Genomic DNA, 20,979 nt, shown 5'->3' with positions numbered 1-20,979 from the left:
GTTTCGGACCCCACTGTTGGCAGCCCTGAAGATGGTTTTCCATGGCTTCTTTCTTTCACATCAGGCAAATGCTGGATCTGTACCTTAAAGCCACAGCCGCTTCCCAATCCCTAGGCCTTTCCTGCCCTATCATTGCCATAAGACCTATCTGTGCCGGTGTGACATTAAGCAAATTGAAAAAAAAGATAAACACCTCTTCCGATTTCTGAAAAGTTCACCATTGTCACTGAGAGGGCAAAAAATTGGAATATGCGCGCAGTCACAGTCAATTGCACCCACAATGTGTGGAAACCTGCCAACGTGAAAAATGTCCTTTTATTTTCCGAACAATCATCATCATTTGCAGGCGTACCTCCCTATTAGCCTCAACTAGTGCTTTAACCACGCGACAAAATATATAGCCAGCAGTTGTGCGGTGAACATTAATTAGATCATCGGCAACTGTCCTGAAATGTTCCGGTATGAAACACTCGTAGGGCACACAACTGTAATTTGAGAGATACAACAAAAATAAGACAAGAATTCAGCTGTAAGTGATCTCCAAGTAGATTTAGAAGGAAAGTAAAGGATTCCTTCCTAAGACCAAAAATGTTCCTGAAACTCTCCGTGAGAACATTATACGGCTCTCACCTTTCACACACTGTAGGTCTACGCACTATCAATTTCCAATTGTTTTCTGCGTCGAGACCATCAATATATCTAAGTAATCCACAAACACGTTTGAAACGTCTTTCCTCTCATATACGGCATGATATTATCATTAGTCAACAAGTCTAAACTTAGCTTACTCCATGCACGACGTGAGAGTAAATTCTAACCTATATTCGTGTGTTATTTACTTCTTTAGTAATATACTACAAGATGGTGCTCTTTAGCATTTTACTCTTGTAGTAATTTAGTCCAGGAGTATCTGAAAAGACTAAAATACTTCGGAAGTAGAACTTACTCTTGGTTGGTGTACGCCACCCTTAGGCTTACCAGGTCAGCAGATGAGTAAAGTTGTATTTGCTTTCAACTATAATACAAGCCTCGGATGGAAATTTAAAAATGGAAATGGAATTGACATGTCTCTGGCTACAGTTGCACAGTATAATGGTAATGCTGATGTTCGTGCAAGTGTTAGATCAGAGAACAAAACCCGATTTGGTACAATAAATATTTTAACGATGAATGGGAAGGAAAATGAATTGACTGAAATGAAGTAAAATGGAAAGGGAAAGGAATGAAAAAACTAAGGGGCATAACTTCTATTGGACGGGTAACAGTGAAGAGAAAATAAATGGAGTGGGATTTATCGTGAATCAGAATGTTGAACCAACAGCTGAAGTTGAGAACGTAAATGAAATAATTATAATAATGCACATACATGTAAACAAGGAACTACTGAAGATAGTACAGGTGTGTGCTCCACACACAGGATGTAGCGTGGAAGAAAAAGATTACCTCAATGAACTGGAAACACACATTGTTGGAGATGGGATCATGATAATGGGAGATCTGAATGCCCATGTGGGAACTGACAGAATGGGATATGAGAATGTTTTGGGCACACATGGGCATGGTGACAGAAATTAAGATGGAGAGAAACTGTTGGACTTTTGTATCAGAAATAGCAGGTAAAAGTACCAACATAGTTGGAGATGTGTGGGATCTGGTAAATGCAGCACAAGTGAAATTTAAGGAAGCAGGGATTGCTATCAGTGGAATACTGTGCAGGAGGGATACTGACTGGAAGGTGATTGTGGATTTAAATGAGACTATGATTGGGTATGTGGGAAACTGGGAGTGAGATTTCTAGATCCTAATGGGTGGCTAGGAGACAGGAATCTGTGCTCAGATGGCCTTCACTTAAACCAGTGTTACATTATAAGTTAGGAAATTTGCTTAGAAGGGTTATAGGGTGGTACATTCAAGGAAACTGGATGGCCTAGGGAGCGGTGATAAAGGTACAGGGAACTAGAAGTCAGTAGGGATGACATAAAAATGTTAGTGTTGAACTGTAGAAGTATTGTAAAGAAAGGAATAGAATTTAATTTAACAGATATATTATATATTTACCAGATATATAATAGGAGTTGAATCATGGCAGAGAAAGGATATAATGGATGCAGAAATATTATCACGAAACTGGAGAGTGTATCGTAGAGATAGCATAGGAATGGTAGGAGGGGGGGTATTCATTCTGATAAAAGAAGAATTTGTAAGCTACAAAAAAGTTAAAAATGATGAACATGAAATTCTAGCTGTAAGGCTCATCTCTAAAGATAACAGGCAACTTGATATCTTTCGAGTGTACAGACCGGGAAAGCGTAGCGCTGACTTTGATTCAGAATTATTTGATAAGATAATCAGCTATGTGGGAAACGATAAGGAACGTGATTGTAGCGGGTGACCTCAATTTACCAAATGTCAATTGGGAAGGTAATGCAAACGACAGGAAGCATGACCAACAAATGGCAAATAAGTTAATATGGGAAGCTGATTCAGAAAGTGATGGAGAACCAACTAGAGGGAAGAATATTCTGGATGTGGTGCTGGTAAAACCAGATGAGCTCTATAGAGAAACCAAAGTAATACATGGTATTAGTGATCACGAAGCGGTTTTTGTCATAGTTAAAAATAAATGTGAAAGAAAGGAAGGTATTAAAATTAGGACTATTAGGCAGTACCACATGGCCGATAAAACAGACATGAGGGAGATTTTAAAAAGTAACTATAATCGGTGGAAAACGGTAAATAAAAATGTAAACAGTCTCTGGGATGGGTTTAAAGCAATTATTGAGGAATGTGAAAATAGGTTTGTACCTTTAAAGGTGGTAAGGAATGGTAAAGATCCACTGTATTTTAACAGAGAAGTAAAGAGACTAAGAAGGAGTTGCAGGTTGGAAAGAAATAAGAGTTAGAAATGGCTGTGGAATTAAGGAGAAAATGAAGGAACTTACTAGGAAATTGAATCTAGCAAAGAAGTCAGCTAAAGATAACATGATGGCAAGCATAATTGGCAGTCATACAAATTTTTATGAAAAAATGAAAGAGTATGTATAGGTACTTTAAGGCAGAAACAGGTTGCAAGAAGGACATTACAGGAATCATTAATGATCAAGGGGAGTGTGTATGCGAGGATCTTCAAAAGGCAGAAGTATTCAGCACTATGTACATATTGTTGGTTACAAGGATAACGTCCAGATAGAGGAGGTGACTAATACTAAAGAAGTATTAAAATTTACCTATGACAACAATGACATTTACATTAAGATACAAAAGTTGAAAACTAGAAAAGCAGCTGGAATTGATAAGGTTTCAGGGGATATACTAAACACAATGGGTTGGGATATAGTACCATATCTGAAGTACTTATTTTATTATTGTTTGCATGAAGGAGCTATACCAAATGAATGGCGAGTTACTATAGTAGCCCCTGTGTATAAAGGAAAGGGTGATAGACATAAAGCTGAAAATTACAGGCCAGTCAGTTTGACATGCATTACATGTAACCTTTGGGAAAGCATTTTTTCTGATTATATTAGTCATGTTTGCAAAATTAATAACTGGTTTCATAGAAGGCAGTTTGGGTTTAGGAAAGGTTATTCCACTGAAGCTCAACTTGCAAAATATAGCAGATATCCTGGATTCAGGAGGTCAAATGGACTGTATCGTGATTGACCTATCTAAGGCATTTGATAGGGTAGATCATGGGAGATTACTGGTAAAAATAAGTGCAACTGGACTAGATAAAAGGGTGACTGAATGGGTGGCTATATTTCTAGAAAACATAACTCAGATAATTAGAGTAGGGGAATAATTAAGAAGGAAATTCCTCAAGGCAGTATTATTGGACCTTTATGTTCAGAGATAAGGCTTATTGCAGATGATGTTATTCCATACAGAGTAATAAATACGTTACAAGATTGTGAGCAACTGCAAAATGACCTTGATAATGTTGCGAGATGGACAGTAGACAATGGTATGACGGTAAATGGGATATATATATATATATATTTCGTGTGGCTATTTCAAGCCGAGTGCAGTCCTTGTAAGGCAGACCCTCCGATGAGGGTGGGCAGCATCTGCCATGTGTAGGTAACTGCGTGTTATTGTGGTGGAGGATAGTGTTATGTGTGGTGTGTGAGTTGCAGGGATGTTGGGGACAGCACAAACATCCAGCGCCCGGGCCACTGGAATTAACCAATGAAGCTTAAAATCCCCGACCCGGCCAGGAATCGAACCCGGTACCCTCTGAACTGAAGGCCACTATGCTGACCATTCAGCCAACGAGTCAGACTGTAAACGGGGTTAAAAGTCAGGTTGTGAGTTTCACAAATAGGAAAAGTACCCTCAGTATTAATTACTGCATTGATCGTGTGAAAGTTCCTTTCGGGGATCATTGTAAGTACCTAGGTGTTAATGTTAGGAAAGATATTCATTGGGGTAATCACATAAATATAATTGTAAATAAAGGGTACAGCTCTCTGCACATGGTTATGAGGGTATTTAGTGGTTAAGGGGTCGTAGTAAGGATGTAAAGGACAGGGCATATAAGTCTCTGGTAAGACCTGAACTAGAGTATGGTTCCTGTGTATGGGACCCTCACCAGGATTACTTGATTCAAGAACTGGAAAAAATACAAAGAAAAGCAGCTCGATTTGTTCTGGGTGATTTCTGACAAGAATTGCGTTTTAAAATGTTGCAAAAAGTTTGGGCTGGAAAGACTTGGGAGAAAGGAGATGAGCTGCTCAATTAAGTGGTATGTTCCGAGCTGTGAGTGGAGAGATGGCGTGGAATGACATCAGTAGACGAATAAGTTTGAGTGGTGTCTTTAAAAGTAGGAAAGATCACGATATGAAGATAAAGCTGAAATTCAAGAGGACAAATTGGGGAAAATATTCGTTTATAGGAAGGGAAGTTATGGATTGGTATAACTTATCAAGGGAGATGTCCAATAAATTTCCAGTTTCTTTGTAATCATTAGAAAAGGCTAGGAAAACAACAGATAGGGAATCTGCCACCTGGGTGACTGCCCTAAATGCAGATCAGTAGTGACTGACTGAAGCAGAATAAAGAACATATGGTTTATGAAGAGGAACAGCCATAAGATCAGCTGATATAATTGGGATGGACAGTATGGAACACTCATTGATTTTGTAATAACAGAGCGAGAATGGGGAAGATATATCATGAAGATAATCCCCAGTGAAAGTATGGAAGGTGATCATAAGATTAGTAATTGTGGAATTAAAACAGGTTAAAATCCCTAAAAATGTACAGAAGAAGAAACCAAAGATCAGGATTTGAGAATTGGAGGAGGAGGAGGATAAAAGAATGGCATTCCAAGATTGGATAAAAAAGTTGCCTAACACAGAAATAAAAAGTGGAGAAGAAGAGTGGGACAATTTAAGACAGACATTTGTGGAAGCAGCAATTGAGGTATGAGGGAAAACAAAAGCAAACTTTAAGGGAAAGGACACACAATGGTGTACAGGCAAAATAAAAAAAGAAACAAGGTGAAGAAAGAAATGGATAAGGAAAAGCAAAAAGCATATCAAGGGGATGAGAATAAAATAGAAATGTTAGATGTGGAATACAAAGGATTGAAACTACAAGTAAAGAGGAGTATCAAGGAAGAAAAGGAGAAATGTTGGGGAGTGTTTACCAACAAAATTGACCAAGATAGTCGAGGAAATCAGAAACTATTATACAGAGTAATAAAAGAATAGCCTAAATCAAGGCATTAGAGAGAGAAGATGGATCCATAGTACATGATGAAAAGGGTCTTCAGAAGGTGATGGCAAAGTATAGTAAAACTTCGTTAATTCGAAGTCATTGGGACACAAAAATCGGACTTCAAATTACGTGATTTAGAATTAACCACCAACACGTACTTCGGAAACGCCAACCCTTGTGGCGTCTCAATATATTCTAAGACCAGTTACTGCATGGAATTAACCTTGATTCACAGTTTAAAGCTCTCAAATGTCATGGAAAAAACTATTTCCAAAATGTATCCAACAAGATGCATTTACAGTATTCAAATAATGCACATGGATAACTCACCAGCAAACATAACCTCACGCAATGAAATCAAAAGAAAGGAAACATGATTCAAAGACTAGGAGAAATCTATACTGGCTCCCCTGTGCAAGTGCTTTATTCATCGGATTACTGTACTGTATGCATTTTAGATGCCTCGTGATTGCACGGAATGTACCCAATGCCCTTAAATCATCACGGCTTATCGAACTTTCCTATGACGAGGAGAGAAAGTCTTTCGCTTCCGTCCACATTATAACAGTACCGTGACTATTCTGTACTTGTACAATTTCCCGCCATGGCACTTCTAAGACCCATTAATGCATGCAATCACCTCGATTATCAGTTTAAACTTTTCAAATGTCATGGAAAAAACTATTTCCAAAATGTATCCAACAAGATGCATCTACAGTATTCAAATAATGCACTTGGATAACTCACTGGCAAACATAACCTCACACTATGAAATCAAAAGAAAGAAAACATGATTCAAAGACGAGGAAAAATTGTTCTGGCTCTCCTGTGCAAATGCTTTATCTTTTGGATTACTGTACTGTCTGCATTTTTCGATGCCGTGTACTGGCATGGAAAGTGCCCGACGCCCTTAAAACATCGTGGCTTTACAAACTTTCCTATGACAGGGGAAGGAAGTCTCTCGCTTCCATGTGCACTGCATAGCAACACAGTACATTTCTCGGCTGGCAATTCTCTCCTTTAAAACCGTAAGTCCGTTTGGCCTCAGCATTTAAAAAAATAAAACAAACAAGCAAACAATGCAGTTTCATCGGCATTGACAATATTGTTTGGTGCGTACAAATTGATTATAGACTATAAGCCACGCTTTTTCGCCAACTACTGTCGGCATCACCAGTGTTTGCGGATTCTACCCCTCTGCACACTGCCTGCTACAAGATATTGTGGCGTTCCTAAAAATGCCGAATACAAAATAATTACGATTCCAATCAAACATAGCAGATACGGAGCACAATGTAGACACGCCGAAGTAGGTGAAAGGGCGCAGTTACCCCTTCACGTTCCGGAAGACGGGTTCTTTCATGACGCGGAGAAATTTTGAATTTAAATCACTCTGTAAAATACTACCCTTTTTTTAATGTAAGGGCAGTTTCGAATTAAAAGTCTGAATTTCGGTAATGGGACCGACATTTTTCTTCGAATTACGAATTATCCGTATTTCAAATTAAACGATTTAAATAACATGCAGAACCGTACCTCATGTTTCCGGGAACGAGAGCTGGTTCGAATTAGGCGAAATTTTGAATTAACTGATTTTGAATTATTGAGGTTCTACTGTATTTTGAATAACTTTACAATGAGGATGACTGCCCGGAGGAAGGAGATAAAAAATGGAAATAAGAGATGGAGAAAAAGAAGAAAACCCGATAACATGATTGGAACTTGAAAAAGCAGTGAAGGCAATGACCAAAGATAAAGTGGAAAAGATGAATTCAATGCTGATATGATTAAGGCTGCAGGAAGCATTGGACTACAGTGGCTATACCGAGCCCTCAATGCCATATGGAAAGATTGAAAGGATACTTGAAGACTGGCAACAAGGAAGCATTGTACCATTGTTCAAAAAAGGAAATAAGAAGAAATGTGAAAATTATACAGGTATAACCCTATTATCACATTGGCTAAAAATAACTAAGAAAGTCATAGACAAAAGACTGAGGGATATAATAGAAAAACAGAGGAAGAACAATATGGCTGTAGATCGAATAGATCAACAGTAGACTTGATATTTACAGTGCGAATGATAATGGAAAAATATCTAGAAAGGAACAAGGAAACCATCCTCATATTTTTGGATTTGGAAAAAGCTTATGATACAGTTAAGAGAAAACAGGTATGGCAATGCCTACTGAAAAGCAATGTACCAAAATCATTAATTAACAAGATAAAAATGTTGTATCATGAGAGTAAGAGCAGTGTACAAGTAGGTAGTAGTTACTCTGAAGCATTTTACACAAAAAAAGGTCTCAAACATTGTCAATATAATGGGTACGCAGACGACTTAGAAATATATACACATGCACAACCTCGTGACTTACCGACTGCAATAAATAATATGAATGATGACCTAGAAAGAATATGTAAGTGGACCGATACCATGCACAAAAAATCAATGCCCAAAAATCAGTGTATTCTTTTAGCTACCCAAAAAACCCACACATGCCTCACAGACGTTCATACCCACCCAGTAACATTAAGAGGCACTCAGTTATAATTCAAAGACACAGTTAAAAACTTAGGGATGATAATGGACAAGAACCTTAGTTGGAACGATCATGTAATACGTATATGTCAGCAAGTGTTTTATTCCTTACATTCCCTTAAGAAACTCAGAGATATACTCCCCCAAAATGTAAGAAAATTGCTTATCCAAAGTATGGTAATGCCAATATTTGACTAATGGGATGTAGTATACAGTAACCTGAACGCTTCCATTTCCATCAAGCTCCAAAAGGCACATAATGCATATATTAGATTTATTTCAGACATATCAAGGTTTAACCATATTTCTCCCGCACTTGATAAGACTTTCGTGGATCCGCTTAAGAGCGACAAAATTTACACCCTGTTTCCCTGTTACATCGTATACTGAACCTTAACACTCCTGAATATCTTGCCACACAATTCCATTACCTAGCATCACCTTCTAGTATTCCTACCACCTCAGTACTAAGCATTCACAGCTCAACTGGCTACAGTAGATCATTTATAGTCGCTGCCAGCTGAATTTGGAATTCCCAACCTGCTGAAATTAGGAGCGTATCAAACTACCTCCGCTTTAACATTTTAAGTGCTGAGTTACCGGTTGACTGTTTATGGTACCTAAGTGCTGAGTTTTTTCATTCGTATGTAAAAAAATTTGTAGAAGCCTCAATTTTTAACTTATCAGTGAGGTGATTAGCTTAAAATGTTTATAAATGTTGGTTGTTTATAATTCTAAATGCAAATGGAAAATCCTACACTTATGTTCAATATTATTTTGAGAGAAAACAAAGTTACACTTATGTGCCCATGCGTGCATTATCTTTCTACAAAGTAAAGAGCCTAAAATAATATTATTTCCTAAAATCTGTAGGTAACTAATACATGTAACTTCTTAGAAGTATATAAGTTGATATTTTAAAATACTTTCCAAACCTGGAATGTGGTGATAGTTACATGTTTTCTACTGGTTGCTTGTGATGCCGATTTGTTCTTCTATCCGCACCAACTCCACTGGCACAAAAGTTTCTAAAAATAAATGATTTTCGGGTTGTCATCAAACACTACTTGGCCCTCAGAGCCTGTCACAGTTACCTGAAACTCTCGTGAAGAAAAGTAATCCATCCGCCACAAAATTAGTGATAAAATACCTTTTGACTCACAGTGTTTTTCTCCTTTCGTTTAGAAGGAGGCTCTGTTTCTCTCTCACACACAATATTTTCGGCACTCTCTCTATCACTCTCACTTTCAAAATCGCTTAACGATTCCTTAAAATGATTATCTCCATCATCACTTTCCGCTGTGGTTAATAACTGAAAGATTCTGTGATCCGAAATAACATCGCTGCAAGAGCAACTAAATTGTTGTTCGGCCATGTTTGTTTACATCACAGATGAACTCCACAGATGTCTACAAAAGCTATGCAAGTTACTTCCCGAAGCTATAATCTCTGATCAGTTAGTTCTACATAATGCCCAACAGATGGCTGAACATGTCAGAGATCAAATTTGCACTCTAAAGTGAACCGGGAAACTCAAAAAAATTAAAGTTCCCGCTCACCGTCTATAGACGGGTGTAGCACTGGTGGACCGGCCGCGTCAGCCCGTCTATAGGCGGGCGAAGCACTCATCGGGTTAAGAAACTGTGTCAAACCTGGTTAGCAAATAATTATTCATAACATAAGTAGGATTAGATCATAGCTAAGTTATTAGTTAATTAAAACATTTAATTGATACCTTAATGTATTAAATTGTAGGTAATTTATTTAGTGTACATTTAACTCTTCATGTAGGTGTACGTATGGTTGGACAGAATAGCAGGCTTCATAGCCTGAGTCCCGCCAAATAAATAAATAACTAAATAAATAACTAACTAAATAAATAAATAAAATAATAAATAAATAAATAAAAAATGAAAATTAAATACATAAATAAAAATAATAAATAAATAAATAAATAAATAAATAAATAAATAAATAAATAAATAAATAAATAAATAAATAAATAAATAAATAAATAAATGCAAGGAAGTGCACTGTCATCATTAATGTTAATTATATTGATGGATGAAATCATAAAACGTGTAAAATAGAGTATCAGTAGTGATGAAGTGAATGCTTTGGTATTTGCAGATGATGTGATTTGGGGAAAGGGAGAAAAGTACAAAGGAGACTGGACATTTGGAATGAAAATTTGAAGGAGTTTGGAATGGTAATTTGTAAAAAGAAAACTGTAGTCATGTACTGTGGAAAAGAGAAAAAGGGAAGTGAAGTGAACATAGACTGAGAACGGTTAGATAATGTAGTACAATTTACATATCTAAGTAGCATTATTAATGGAAGTAATGAAATCAACACAGAAATTAATAACAGACTAAGTAAAGGTACAACACTTTATCATTAAGTAAGAGCTTTTATGGAATGACAAAGTACCCAAGAGAACAAAATTAACATTATAGACAAGATAGCAGAGGTGCTAACCTTTGAAGTGGGTTATCAGTAAAACCATCTTAAACTCCCCCCCCGCCGACAAACATTTTACGAGTCAAATCCAAAGCGCCCCGTTTGCCCTTCCCAACAGTAATCTATTCTAAAGTATGAGGGTAATCACAAAAATAAGGTCTCCTATTTTTTTTTTTTTTTAATAAATACAGAACTCTGTTTGTGTGGCTATTGGTCACAATATTGTGAAGAGTGTTTCCCGCGCTCGCATATAAACATGCGCACGCTGCGCTGAGGCACACAGTCTTGGCTTGGCAGCCGTTGAGAATGGAGCTCCGTTGGATGTTACCGCCAAGTGCGAAGTGCGTGCAGATATTTGGTTTTTTAATGCAACAGGTACCGAACTGACTGAAATCCATCGCCAATTAACAGAAGTGTATGGTGAGTCGTGCATGGATGTCAAAAATGTTTAAGTGGTGTAGAGAGTTTGCAGCCGGTCGGACTGAAATTCACGATGAACGAACAAAGGAGAGGGAGACCGTCAATTTCTGTTGAGACAGTCGTGAGGGTTGAGCAAATCATGCGTGAAGATCGGTGGATCACCCTGGATGATCTCTGCACTTTCGTTCCTGAGGTTTCCCGAAGCACCACACACAACTTCCTGAACAGCATGGCGGCGAGCTAGTATGACATGGGCATACAAAAACGGTCACAGCATCTACAAAAATGCTTTGACCGAAATGGTGATTATGTAGAACAATAGCTAAATGTTCAAGCAGTAAAATGATGTAAACCATTGTAGAAATAAAAAAAGTAGGAGACCTTATTATAAAAATTATAAAACATTTCTCCATCACAGTCATTATCTTTCAAGTATGCCCTGGCTTTTGCTCCAATTATAAAACATCTCTCCATCACAGTCATTATTTTTCATGTTTGCCCTCGCTTTTGCTCCAATTACCAAGTCCTCATTGGCTTTCTGGTATTTTCTCCTCTTGAATTCAACACTCAAAAGCGAGATAGATTCTGACTGAATACAACACGGCTGAAAAAATCTGACCAAATAGGTCAGTTAAAAGACCAGTAAGTTTCCTCCTAAGAAGGTGTATGGCTGGAGAATCTTGCTGCAGAAATAAATTCACTGATTTCTTTTCTTTTTTTTTTTTTTTTTCTTTTTTTTTTTTTTGCTAGTGGCTTTTACGTTGCACTGACACAGACAGGTCTTATGGTGACGATGGGATAGGAAAGGGCTAAGCGTGGGAAGGAAGCGGCTTTGGCCTTAATTCTTTTTTCTTTCTGCTAGGGGCTTTACGTCGCACCGACTCAGATAGGTCTTATGGCGACAATGGGATAGGAAACGCCTAGGAGTTGGAAGGAAGCGGCCGTGGCCTTAATTAAGGTACAGCCCCAGCATTTGCCTGGTGTGAAAATGGGAAACCACGTAAAACCATCTTCAGGGCTGCCGACAGTGGGATTCGAACCCACTGTCTCCCGGATGCAAGCTCATAATTGCACACCCCTGACCGCACGACCAACTCGCCCGGTTTACCGAGCGTGTACTCTGAAGAAAGTAGCAAAACAGGTTTGTGTGTGGGTCTTGTATGAAAGATTTTACAGTTTCAAACTGCTTCGGCTCTCATTTTTATGGTGGGGCTCACTACAAAACATGAGTGTCAATGCTTCACACTGCTCAAGAACTCCTTGAAGAAGCAAGAGCCAACGGGTACTAACATATTTCAAAATGTTGTGACCCTCTGTGCCACAAACAGCCTGATATACTTTCAACGTGTTTTGCCTTTTAGAACTCTTATCAAGACAGTAATATAACCAAATCAAAAAAATTCTCTACATTGACTGGTAAGTGGGCTGCTCCTTTTTGTGCACAGATGTGTAAGAGATGACATGAACAACTCGGGACATAAACAGAAGAATGCCTGTCCTTCACAAATTTGGTGACACCTTTATTTGCCCCTATCATTGTGTATGTATTGTCAGCTGAAAAAGAAATCCAATTTTCCCATGGAATGGATAAAGAAGACTATTAATAACAGAAAATTTCCTCACCTGTGTTGTCAGTACTCTCTAAAATGCCCCTCTGGGCATTAAAGAAAGAGACAACTATAGGATAAGTTCAACCGCATCTGAACCCGTACTACCATCAGTAGCCAAAGAAAAAGGCGTTATTTGCAAAAGTTCACTTATTTCCTTTTTTGCCTCAGGTGCCGTGTATTGATTTAAAGCAGAGGTTTTAGTTCTTGCACAACCATATTTCTGAGATATTTTAGTCGGGAAACAATGATCTAAATAAATTTCCAGAGTGGTCTGAAACTGATAATGGAATATTATGCTCCAAAAAAATAATGTGAACAGCAATTCAGCATTTGTCATCGCAGTTTCATTATTTTTTACGAAGAACGATGAAACAGACTGGTTTCGTAATTTTATTCACCGTATGTGTGATGTTTCTTGGATTCTATGTGTCTTCTGCAATCATCTCGTCCACAGTGAGCCACAGAGAAATCGCACAAACACACACTGCAGAACACGTGGTTTTCACTAACAAGTGAAGCAAGTAGGAATGGTCATTCGTTTGTGTAATGGTCTCTATATTTCTGCTAGACAATTTGACAATCGCTCCGCTTCATTTTACCAAACCCATCACTTCTTTTCGAATCAACGACTAGGATAATTAGAATTGAAATGCACTAAACATACCAGTCACATCTATGCAAACAACAAAGAGATTAATTACATAATCGTCGCACGTCCAAATTTTGTTCACTAATCTGGTTAAAAGGTAAATGGAACTGCAACGTAAGTTGCACATGAATGCGCAATTTAAATACGTGTATGGTTTATGGGCAATTTGGCAACACAGTCACGTTTGCGACAAGTTGCACAACGTATAAATAAATAATACCGGTATATGTACGACGCATGGCTTACCGGTAGACTATCGGCAGTTTGACAACGTGGTCGCTAGACAGTGTACTATTTATTAACCACCTACATATTATGAGTTCCCATTTGAAATACGTAAGGCTGTAAGTTATCGCTTATCGGCAACGTCGCCAGGAAATACCGGCTAGGTAGATTGAATGGACCTCGAACCAGCCCTCAGATACAGGTAAAATTCCCTGACCCGGCCGTGAATTGAACCCGAGGCCTCCGTGTAAGAGGCAAGCACGCTACCCCTACACCATGGGGCCGGCTCCTGTGTTATTGCGCACGAAGTGAAATCCAAGACGATAACGCAGATTTCCACGGAATTATTCAGCCGAATTATTTACGATGTCTCAGTTGTCATCGCTAGACTCTTATCTTACTACTACGTCATAAGTGTCCGGGCATGGGATGAAAACTTTTATCCAAGCAGTCAAGATAATTATTATCCAATGCTATTCAAGTTTTATTTTATAAACTCGTCAGTAATGTAATGTAAAATCATCAATAACTGGGAAGAAATATTAACCTAATTGCCGTATGTTTAAAAGAAATTGAAAAAAATGAATGTTTGTTACTGACGTCTCGGAATACAGTCAACTATACAGTAGATCTACACCGCGCTAGCTAGAGCTCCGGTTTGCGATCTTTGCGCAAGCGCAGTAGTGTGTCGCAACCAACGAGCTAAACTGATAAATTGTTGCATGCTTCCTTGCTGCCTAACAGTATTGGCTGCTCTGGAATGGACAGATCACAGATGCATTTATTTGTTTCAGATTTACGTGATTACTGTAGACATGTGTGCGTGAGAATTTAAGTTTTTAATTTGTGTTTTGGGTGTTTGCAGAAATAATTTGTTTTAATAGTGAACAATTACGGAAAGTCATTTATATCGCAAAACATTAACATGTGAAGCATTTATAAGCGATTATGGGTAAATATAGAAACTATTCTGCGGGCTTCAAGCTAAGCGTAATTGCCTTCGCTGAACAGCACGGGAACAGAGCTGGAGAAAGAAAATTTTCTGTGAGTGAAAAGTTGGTGCGTGACTGGCGGAAAGTAAAAAACAAGCTAAAAAAGCACAAACCCTTCTAGACGCGCGTTTAGAGGTCCTAAAACAGGGAAGTTTCCTATAATTGACGAAGAAGTGTTTAGGTACGTCAGTGAAATACGTAAAAATGGCTGCAGTGTATCATATGAAATGTTACAAATTAAGGGACAGGAGGTAGCGCGCAAACACAACATACCGGTAACTCAGTTTAAGGCGACTCGTGGGTGGATTAAGGGGTTCATGCGACGACACAATCTGTCAGTGCGAAGGAGAACAACACTAAGCCAAAAGTTGCCTGCTGATTACACGGACAAGATTGTAAATTTTCACCGATTTGTCATACATTTGCGCAAGGAAACTTCGTACTTGCTTTCTCAAATCGGTAATGCCGATCAGACTCCAATCTTTTTTGATATGCCTCGCAACAGCACTATTGCGCTAAAAGGATCACGGAGTGTATTAATGAAAACCAGCGGTAGTGAGAAGTTGCGATGAACAGCAATGCTAGCCATTACAGCTGACGGGAGAAAGTTGCCGCCTTACATCATATGCCGCCTAAGAATATACAGTTTCCCCGTGGAATTCATGTACGAGTGCAACCAAAGGGTTGGATGGACGTAGAACTCATGCTGGATTGGGTTAAAACTGTGTGGAATAGAAGACCTGGTGCACTACTAAAACAACCAGCTCTGCTTGTTTTAGATAGTTTCCGAGGTCACCTCGTGAACGAAGTGAAGCAAATTCTCACTACAAATAAGACACGACAGATAGTCATTCCTGGTGGCCTAACATCTGCTTTGCAGCCACTAGACGTATGTGTTAAACCCTTTAAAGACCGCTTACGTCGATTTTACAACGAGTGGATGATGAGCGGCGATCAGCAATTGACGCCCGCCGGAAATATCAGGCGTCCACCCTTGGACTTGTTACGCTCGTGGGATCTTATACCACCTGAACTAGTCTCCAAGAGCTTCAAAAGGACTGGGATTTCGAATGCACTAGACGGTTCCGAAGATGACGCAGTGTGGCAGGGAGACGAAGAATCTGATACTGGTATTAACAGAGGCGAGGACGGCGCATCAGATAGCGAAACCTGCGATAGCGACACCGAAGATTTGGAATAAATTGCGTACCGGTAAGTCCGCATTTCACAACAAAGCGATAATTTTTTGCAAGTGTAATATTTTAACTATAATACTCAAATTAATGACAAATTAACTTAATACGTTCATTTTTATTTTCAGGTTGGAAAAACGTTCGCCGAATTGTTGCGAAAAATTATGAATTTTGTTTTAGACTATTTTAATTATTTCGATGTATAAACGCGAGTATTACGTGCATCTTAAATTTGTATCAAATACAATTTAGTTATAAATACATTTTTTGAGTAATACAAATACTGGTATTAAATATTCATCGTATAATGGTCGCACCCTACAATTGTTTTCGAAAATTTTGGTATAAAAAGTGCGACGATTATGCCGTGAAATACGGTATGTAGTTGGCCGTGATTTCACAATGCTCACGGGAAACAAAAGGAAGTGACGACCAAATAACCGCCAAATATGTTTAGTTGCCAACTTACAAACACTCAAACGAGGAGGGTTGACCAATAATGCTCTAAGGAATTGAAACTTTTTTTTATTTTTATTTTTCATAGAAATTCATTTTTATAGTGATAAAGTTGCTTTTCCGTAATAATTTTCGGGAAGTGAAATCCGTAATAGCTGGCACTTTGAGATAATAAGATCCAAGCAGCAGAAATGAAATTTTTAAGAACATCAGTTAAAAAGACAAGAGATAGAATTCAAAATATTAAAGTCAGAGAAGAGCAAAATATAGAACCGTTAGTACAGAAGATACAGAAAGCAAGATTGAGATGGTTCGGGCATGTAAAAAAATGGGAAAGGAATGGGTAGCGAGAAGGGAATTGGGAAGAGAAGTTGAGAAGTTAAGGGAAAGAGACCAGTTGGAAGACCAAGAAGAAGGTGGATGGATCAGATTTGGAAGGACATAAGAGAAGCTGGATTGGATGTGGCAGAAGTAATGGAACAGGAAAAGTGGAAGGATAGAAAGGAGTAGAGGAGGCTTGTTAACCACACCCAGGCAACTGAAGTGGGACATTGATGATGATGATGATGATGATGATGATGATGATGATGATTTTCATGAGCTTCATAACAAGCCGAATTGTTTATGGCTACCACCCAGTAATGAGAAAACGTTGTTCCACAAAATTTAAACAACTTTTTTCACAAATATCAGATGAAATAAAAACTTGGTAGACAGTTACTTTAAAACTTATTAATGTTTGGTAACGATCAGATCAATTCTTTTAAAGTTATGAATTTTCAAACTAAGCACTCCATTGGAAATGAAAAAAATATCAACATATTTTCGTTCAACATGTGTTAAAATTTTAACTTGGTATGATAAAAATTCCTTTTTGGAGCGCGAGACATTGGGTCGGGGATACAACTGGGGAGGACGACCAGTACCTTGCCCAGGCGGTCTCACCTGTTATGCTGAACAGAGGCAATGGTGGGGGATGGGAAGATTGGAAGGGATAGACAAGGAAGAGGAAAGGAAGCAGCCGTGGCCTTAAGTTAGGTACCATCCCGGCATTTGCCTGCAGGAGAAGTGGGAAACCACGGAAAACCACTTCCAGGATGGCTGAGGTGGGAATCGAACCAACCTCTACTCAGCTGACCTCCCAAGGCTGAGTGGCCCCATTTCCAGCCCTCATACCACTTTTCAAATTTTGTAGCAGAGCCGGGAATCAAACCCGGGTCTCCAGGGGTGGCAGCTAATCACACTAACCACTACACCACAGAGGCGGACAATAAAAATTCCTACTACACATAATTAAATGTAGAATAAAATAAGCTAAATTTTGGTGCAGCTTGTTTCTGTGTGGGACAAAGGATAAACGTTTTATTAATGTATAAACTCAGGTGTCTAAAGTTTTTTCCACGACAATATGGTTCATGATTTATTAGGACTGCTCTCTAGTGCATGAAAATTTTTCTAAAGCAGGCCGGATGTGCCACAATATACCATAAGGTGAAACAGATGCTTCGAACCATAATAGTTTGAAAACACGTTTTACAGCATTAACATTCTGAAATATAAGCTGTTCAGTTAAACATTAAATATAACTTGAAATTCACTTGTCATGAAAATTTAGTTCTAACTTTACAACATAAACTGAGGTGTACTCTTTATGCAGTCATTAATGTAGGTTATAGATGACAAAACTTACCTTCAGATCAGCATAAGAACGTTTTGATACAAAATGGACTGTTACAGGATAAAAATCCCCAGGTAATGCTGTAACGCTGAATTCAAGAGCTCCAGATTTGTTTGAAGAATCTATAATGGGTAATGTCCACAGAAGAACATTTTTGCGAGGATCATGCGTGTATTCACCATCATACTCGTTTACAACGGGTGTACTGCCAATTCTACAATAATAAAGTCATAAAACATCATTTATTATTGTTAATCTGCCTGAATTACATATTATCACAATGATAAAAAACACCAAAGCAAATTTATAGATTAATAGCCTACAGTGCTTAATATGAAGGTGAAATATAAATATCAAATCAAGTAAAATATCTTAAGATTGAATGAAGAAAATTTATGCTTGGGTAAAAAACAAAACAAAAACGTACACATTTTTTCTAGTTTCTACAAAATTCATAAAAGGAAATCTACTCTTTGCATCACTTCACAGGTAAATACCCACATACCAATACAAGTAAAGTTCAGTCTGGAATTTATGAGGAGGTATTAACAAGGTAACATGACCACTTGTATTATTTCAAGACTAATGAGCACCTTGTTACAAAAACCTTCAATACTGTCGATATGACTCAGAAATTAGTACAAACACTATAAAATACAAAGAAACTGTAGCAACGTTTTGAAAAAAAAACAAAACAAAAAAAAACACAAGTTCATCAGAAGTTCAAAACTGAAAACTATTTAAAAAGCTATTCACACATAAAAATAGGGAGAAGTGATAGGATACAACATCCAGGTATAGCTGAGACAGGCAAAGCATACCTATCGGCATCCAAACAGTTCGGCAAACGTTTGACCTCTCGGCCACTTCTTTGCCCAGCAGGAGATTTTATGATGGTAGTGGGCTTTAAAGTCGGCCCCGTGGTGTAGGGGTAGCGTGCCTGCCTCTTATCCGGAGGCCCCGGGTTCGATTCCCGGCCAGGCCAGGGATTTTTACCCGTACCTGAGGGCTGGTTCGAGGTCCACTCAGCCTACGTGATTAGAATTGAGGAGCTATCTGACGGTGAGATAGCGGCCCTGGTCTAGAAAGCCAAGAATAACGACCGAGAGGATTCGTTGTGCTGACCACACAACACCTCGTAATCTGCAGGCCTTCGGGCTGAGCAACGGTCGCTTGGTAGGCCAAGGCCGTTCAAGGGCTGTAGTGCCATGGGGTTTGGTTTGGTTAGTGGGCTTTAAAATGGAAGTTCTCATTCCCCAACAGAAATCCTTACAGCTCTGTTGCCAATGCACGTCTTATTAAATAAACGTCAGTCTCTTTTTCCAACTCAGACAATTTGCACGTGCTTTGTTCACTGATTGAAAGTCTTGTAATATTTGCTTCATTAATATTTGTGAAGTGTATTGCTTTTCACTGAGCTTCATGCAATGATGTGGAGGCTGTGGGAATCAAACCTGGAAATGAACGCACCATAAGATCCTGAATTAAATATGTCAGTGCACACAAACGATCCTCAACCAAGCATCAGTAGTACTGATACTCGACCAAATAGTGATGATTCGGTGCCCACGAGTGATATTCAACCAAGTAGTAGTAGATCTGCGAAGAAAAAAAAGGAGACTAAAACTTTAAGGAAAGTCAACGGCCGGTATGTAATGCATACGAATACGTTACGAAGAGCAACGTAGGCAAGGACTAAGAAGCGTGATTGAACTTATTTAGCTGCTGTCATTGCCTTTTTCTGTTCCCAAAATCTCATCATCTTCCCGCTGTGGCTTTACTTGCGATTTTCTGGGCAGGTTTTGTAGGTGGTAGTGCTTGGATGATGTTTAAAGCGGTGATTGTAGACTAATTTTCTGAACTTAGATCTGTCTAAGGTCATCTGTGATGCCTATTTCCTGAAGGTCTTTTCCAATTTCGACCAGACAACTGTTTTTTAAATTTCATTGATAGGGCAAGGTTCAGAATTCTTTTGGTCAATCTCTGATTACTCATTCTGAAAATATATTATCTACCCAGTCCATAATGCGTGATTTTCCTTTTCCTTTCTTTACTGAAAGCGAGACACTGATATTAGCTGCATAAAAGTAAAATTTGAATAGGTTTACTCTGATGTGAATTCAAGCATAGTATTTAGGGAGACCTGCTATTTGTATTTAAAATAGCTAATGGCGATCATTTACGACTATTTGAAAGTTCTCTGTCAAGTTTATTTGCCAATTCCTTCCGTTTTTCATTTTTTCTTTCTTCCTTCCTTCTTAACATCTGCGACCACTGCACACGTTGTGCATTAAACAAAATATTCTGTGATATTGGTTTGTGCTGTGGTTCATGATCTGGTTTTTATATTTATATTTGTCTTAAGAATAAATTAAATGCTAACATGTTTAAATAACTGACGCAAAATATGACAACCCTGCTCTTGACAGTGCTCACTTGCCTTTTAAACGGTATGTGCCCGTTGTGTCCAGAGGAAAGAAACCAACTGACAACCCTCATTATCACCAGGACAGGCCAACCGACAACTCCTATTATCACTAGCGAGGGCCAAGTTTTGGGATCAGAAGCTGCCGCACGGGTACACATTCAGCATCAGGAGTACAATACAGTTGTGTGTCATATTATTATAGTTGGGCCCACGAGAGTTGGAGTCTGACATTTGAGCGGCGAAAGCAGTAACTACGAAGTACGCTGCGTTGTCATAGTTACCTCCATCTGCGGCATATCACCCTTTCGTACAGGTTGAGTGTTTAATAAAACACGTAGGCCTACTGCAATTCAATAAACTTTGGGCAGCATTTAAGACAGAATACATCACTGCTGATAAATGTGAGATTTCATAATTTCCAAAATCATCAGTTTATGACAATAACCTCAATAAAAATGCACATGTTCGCAATACAGAATAGAACTGTACAACTAGCCACTGATTAACTAACAATGAAAATGATATTCAGCAAACACGTAAATACATAAAGCAGCAACAACTAACACAGTACCATTCCAAATAATATCACAAAAGTGAATAAGAGC

The 20,979-nt window shown here is 38.5% G+C and overlaps 1 protein-coding gene across 2 annotated transcripts in view; it reads right to left on the bottom strand.

Moving 5' to 3' along the window:
- deltaCOP (coatomer subunit delta) overlaps positions 1 to 20,979 on the bottom strand; it is a 113,166-nt gene that overhangs the window by 14,392 nt on the left and 77,795 nt on the right. For both annotated transcript variants that reach the window (XM_067151216.2, XM_068228600.1), the window contains one exon: positions 17,959 to 18,160. In XM_067151216.2, coding sequence (XP_067007317.2) covers positions 17,959 to 18,160 — 202 coding nt within the window. The remainder of the gene's footprint in view (positions 1 to 17,958; positions 18,161 to 20,979) is intronic.

This window comes from Anabrus simplex, chromosome 7 (assembly GCF_040414725.1).
Source record: "Anabrus simplex isolate iqAnaSimp1 chromosome 7, ASM4041472v1, whole genome shotgun sequence".
In the NCBI taxonomy this organism is placed as follows: Eukaryota; Metazoa; Arthropoda; class Insecta; order Orthoptera; family Tettigoniidae; genus Anabrus; species Anabrus simplex.
The sequence above is the reverse complement of the archived record's forward strand: the minus strand, read 5'-3'. Positions and strand labels throughout refer to the sequence as shown.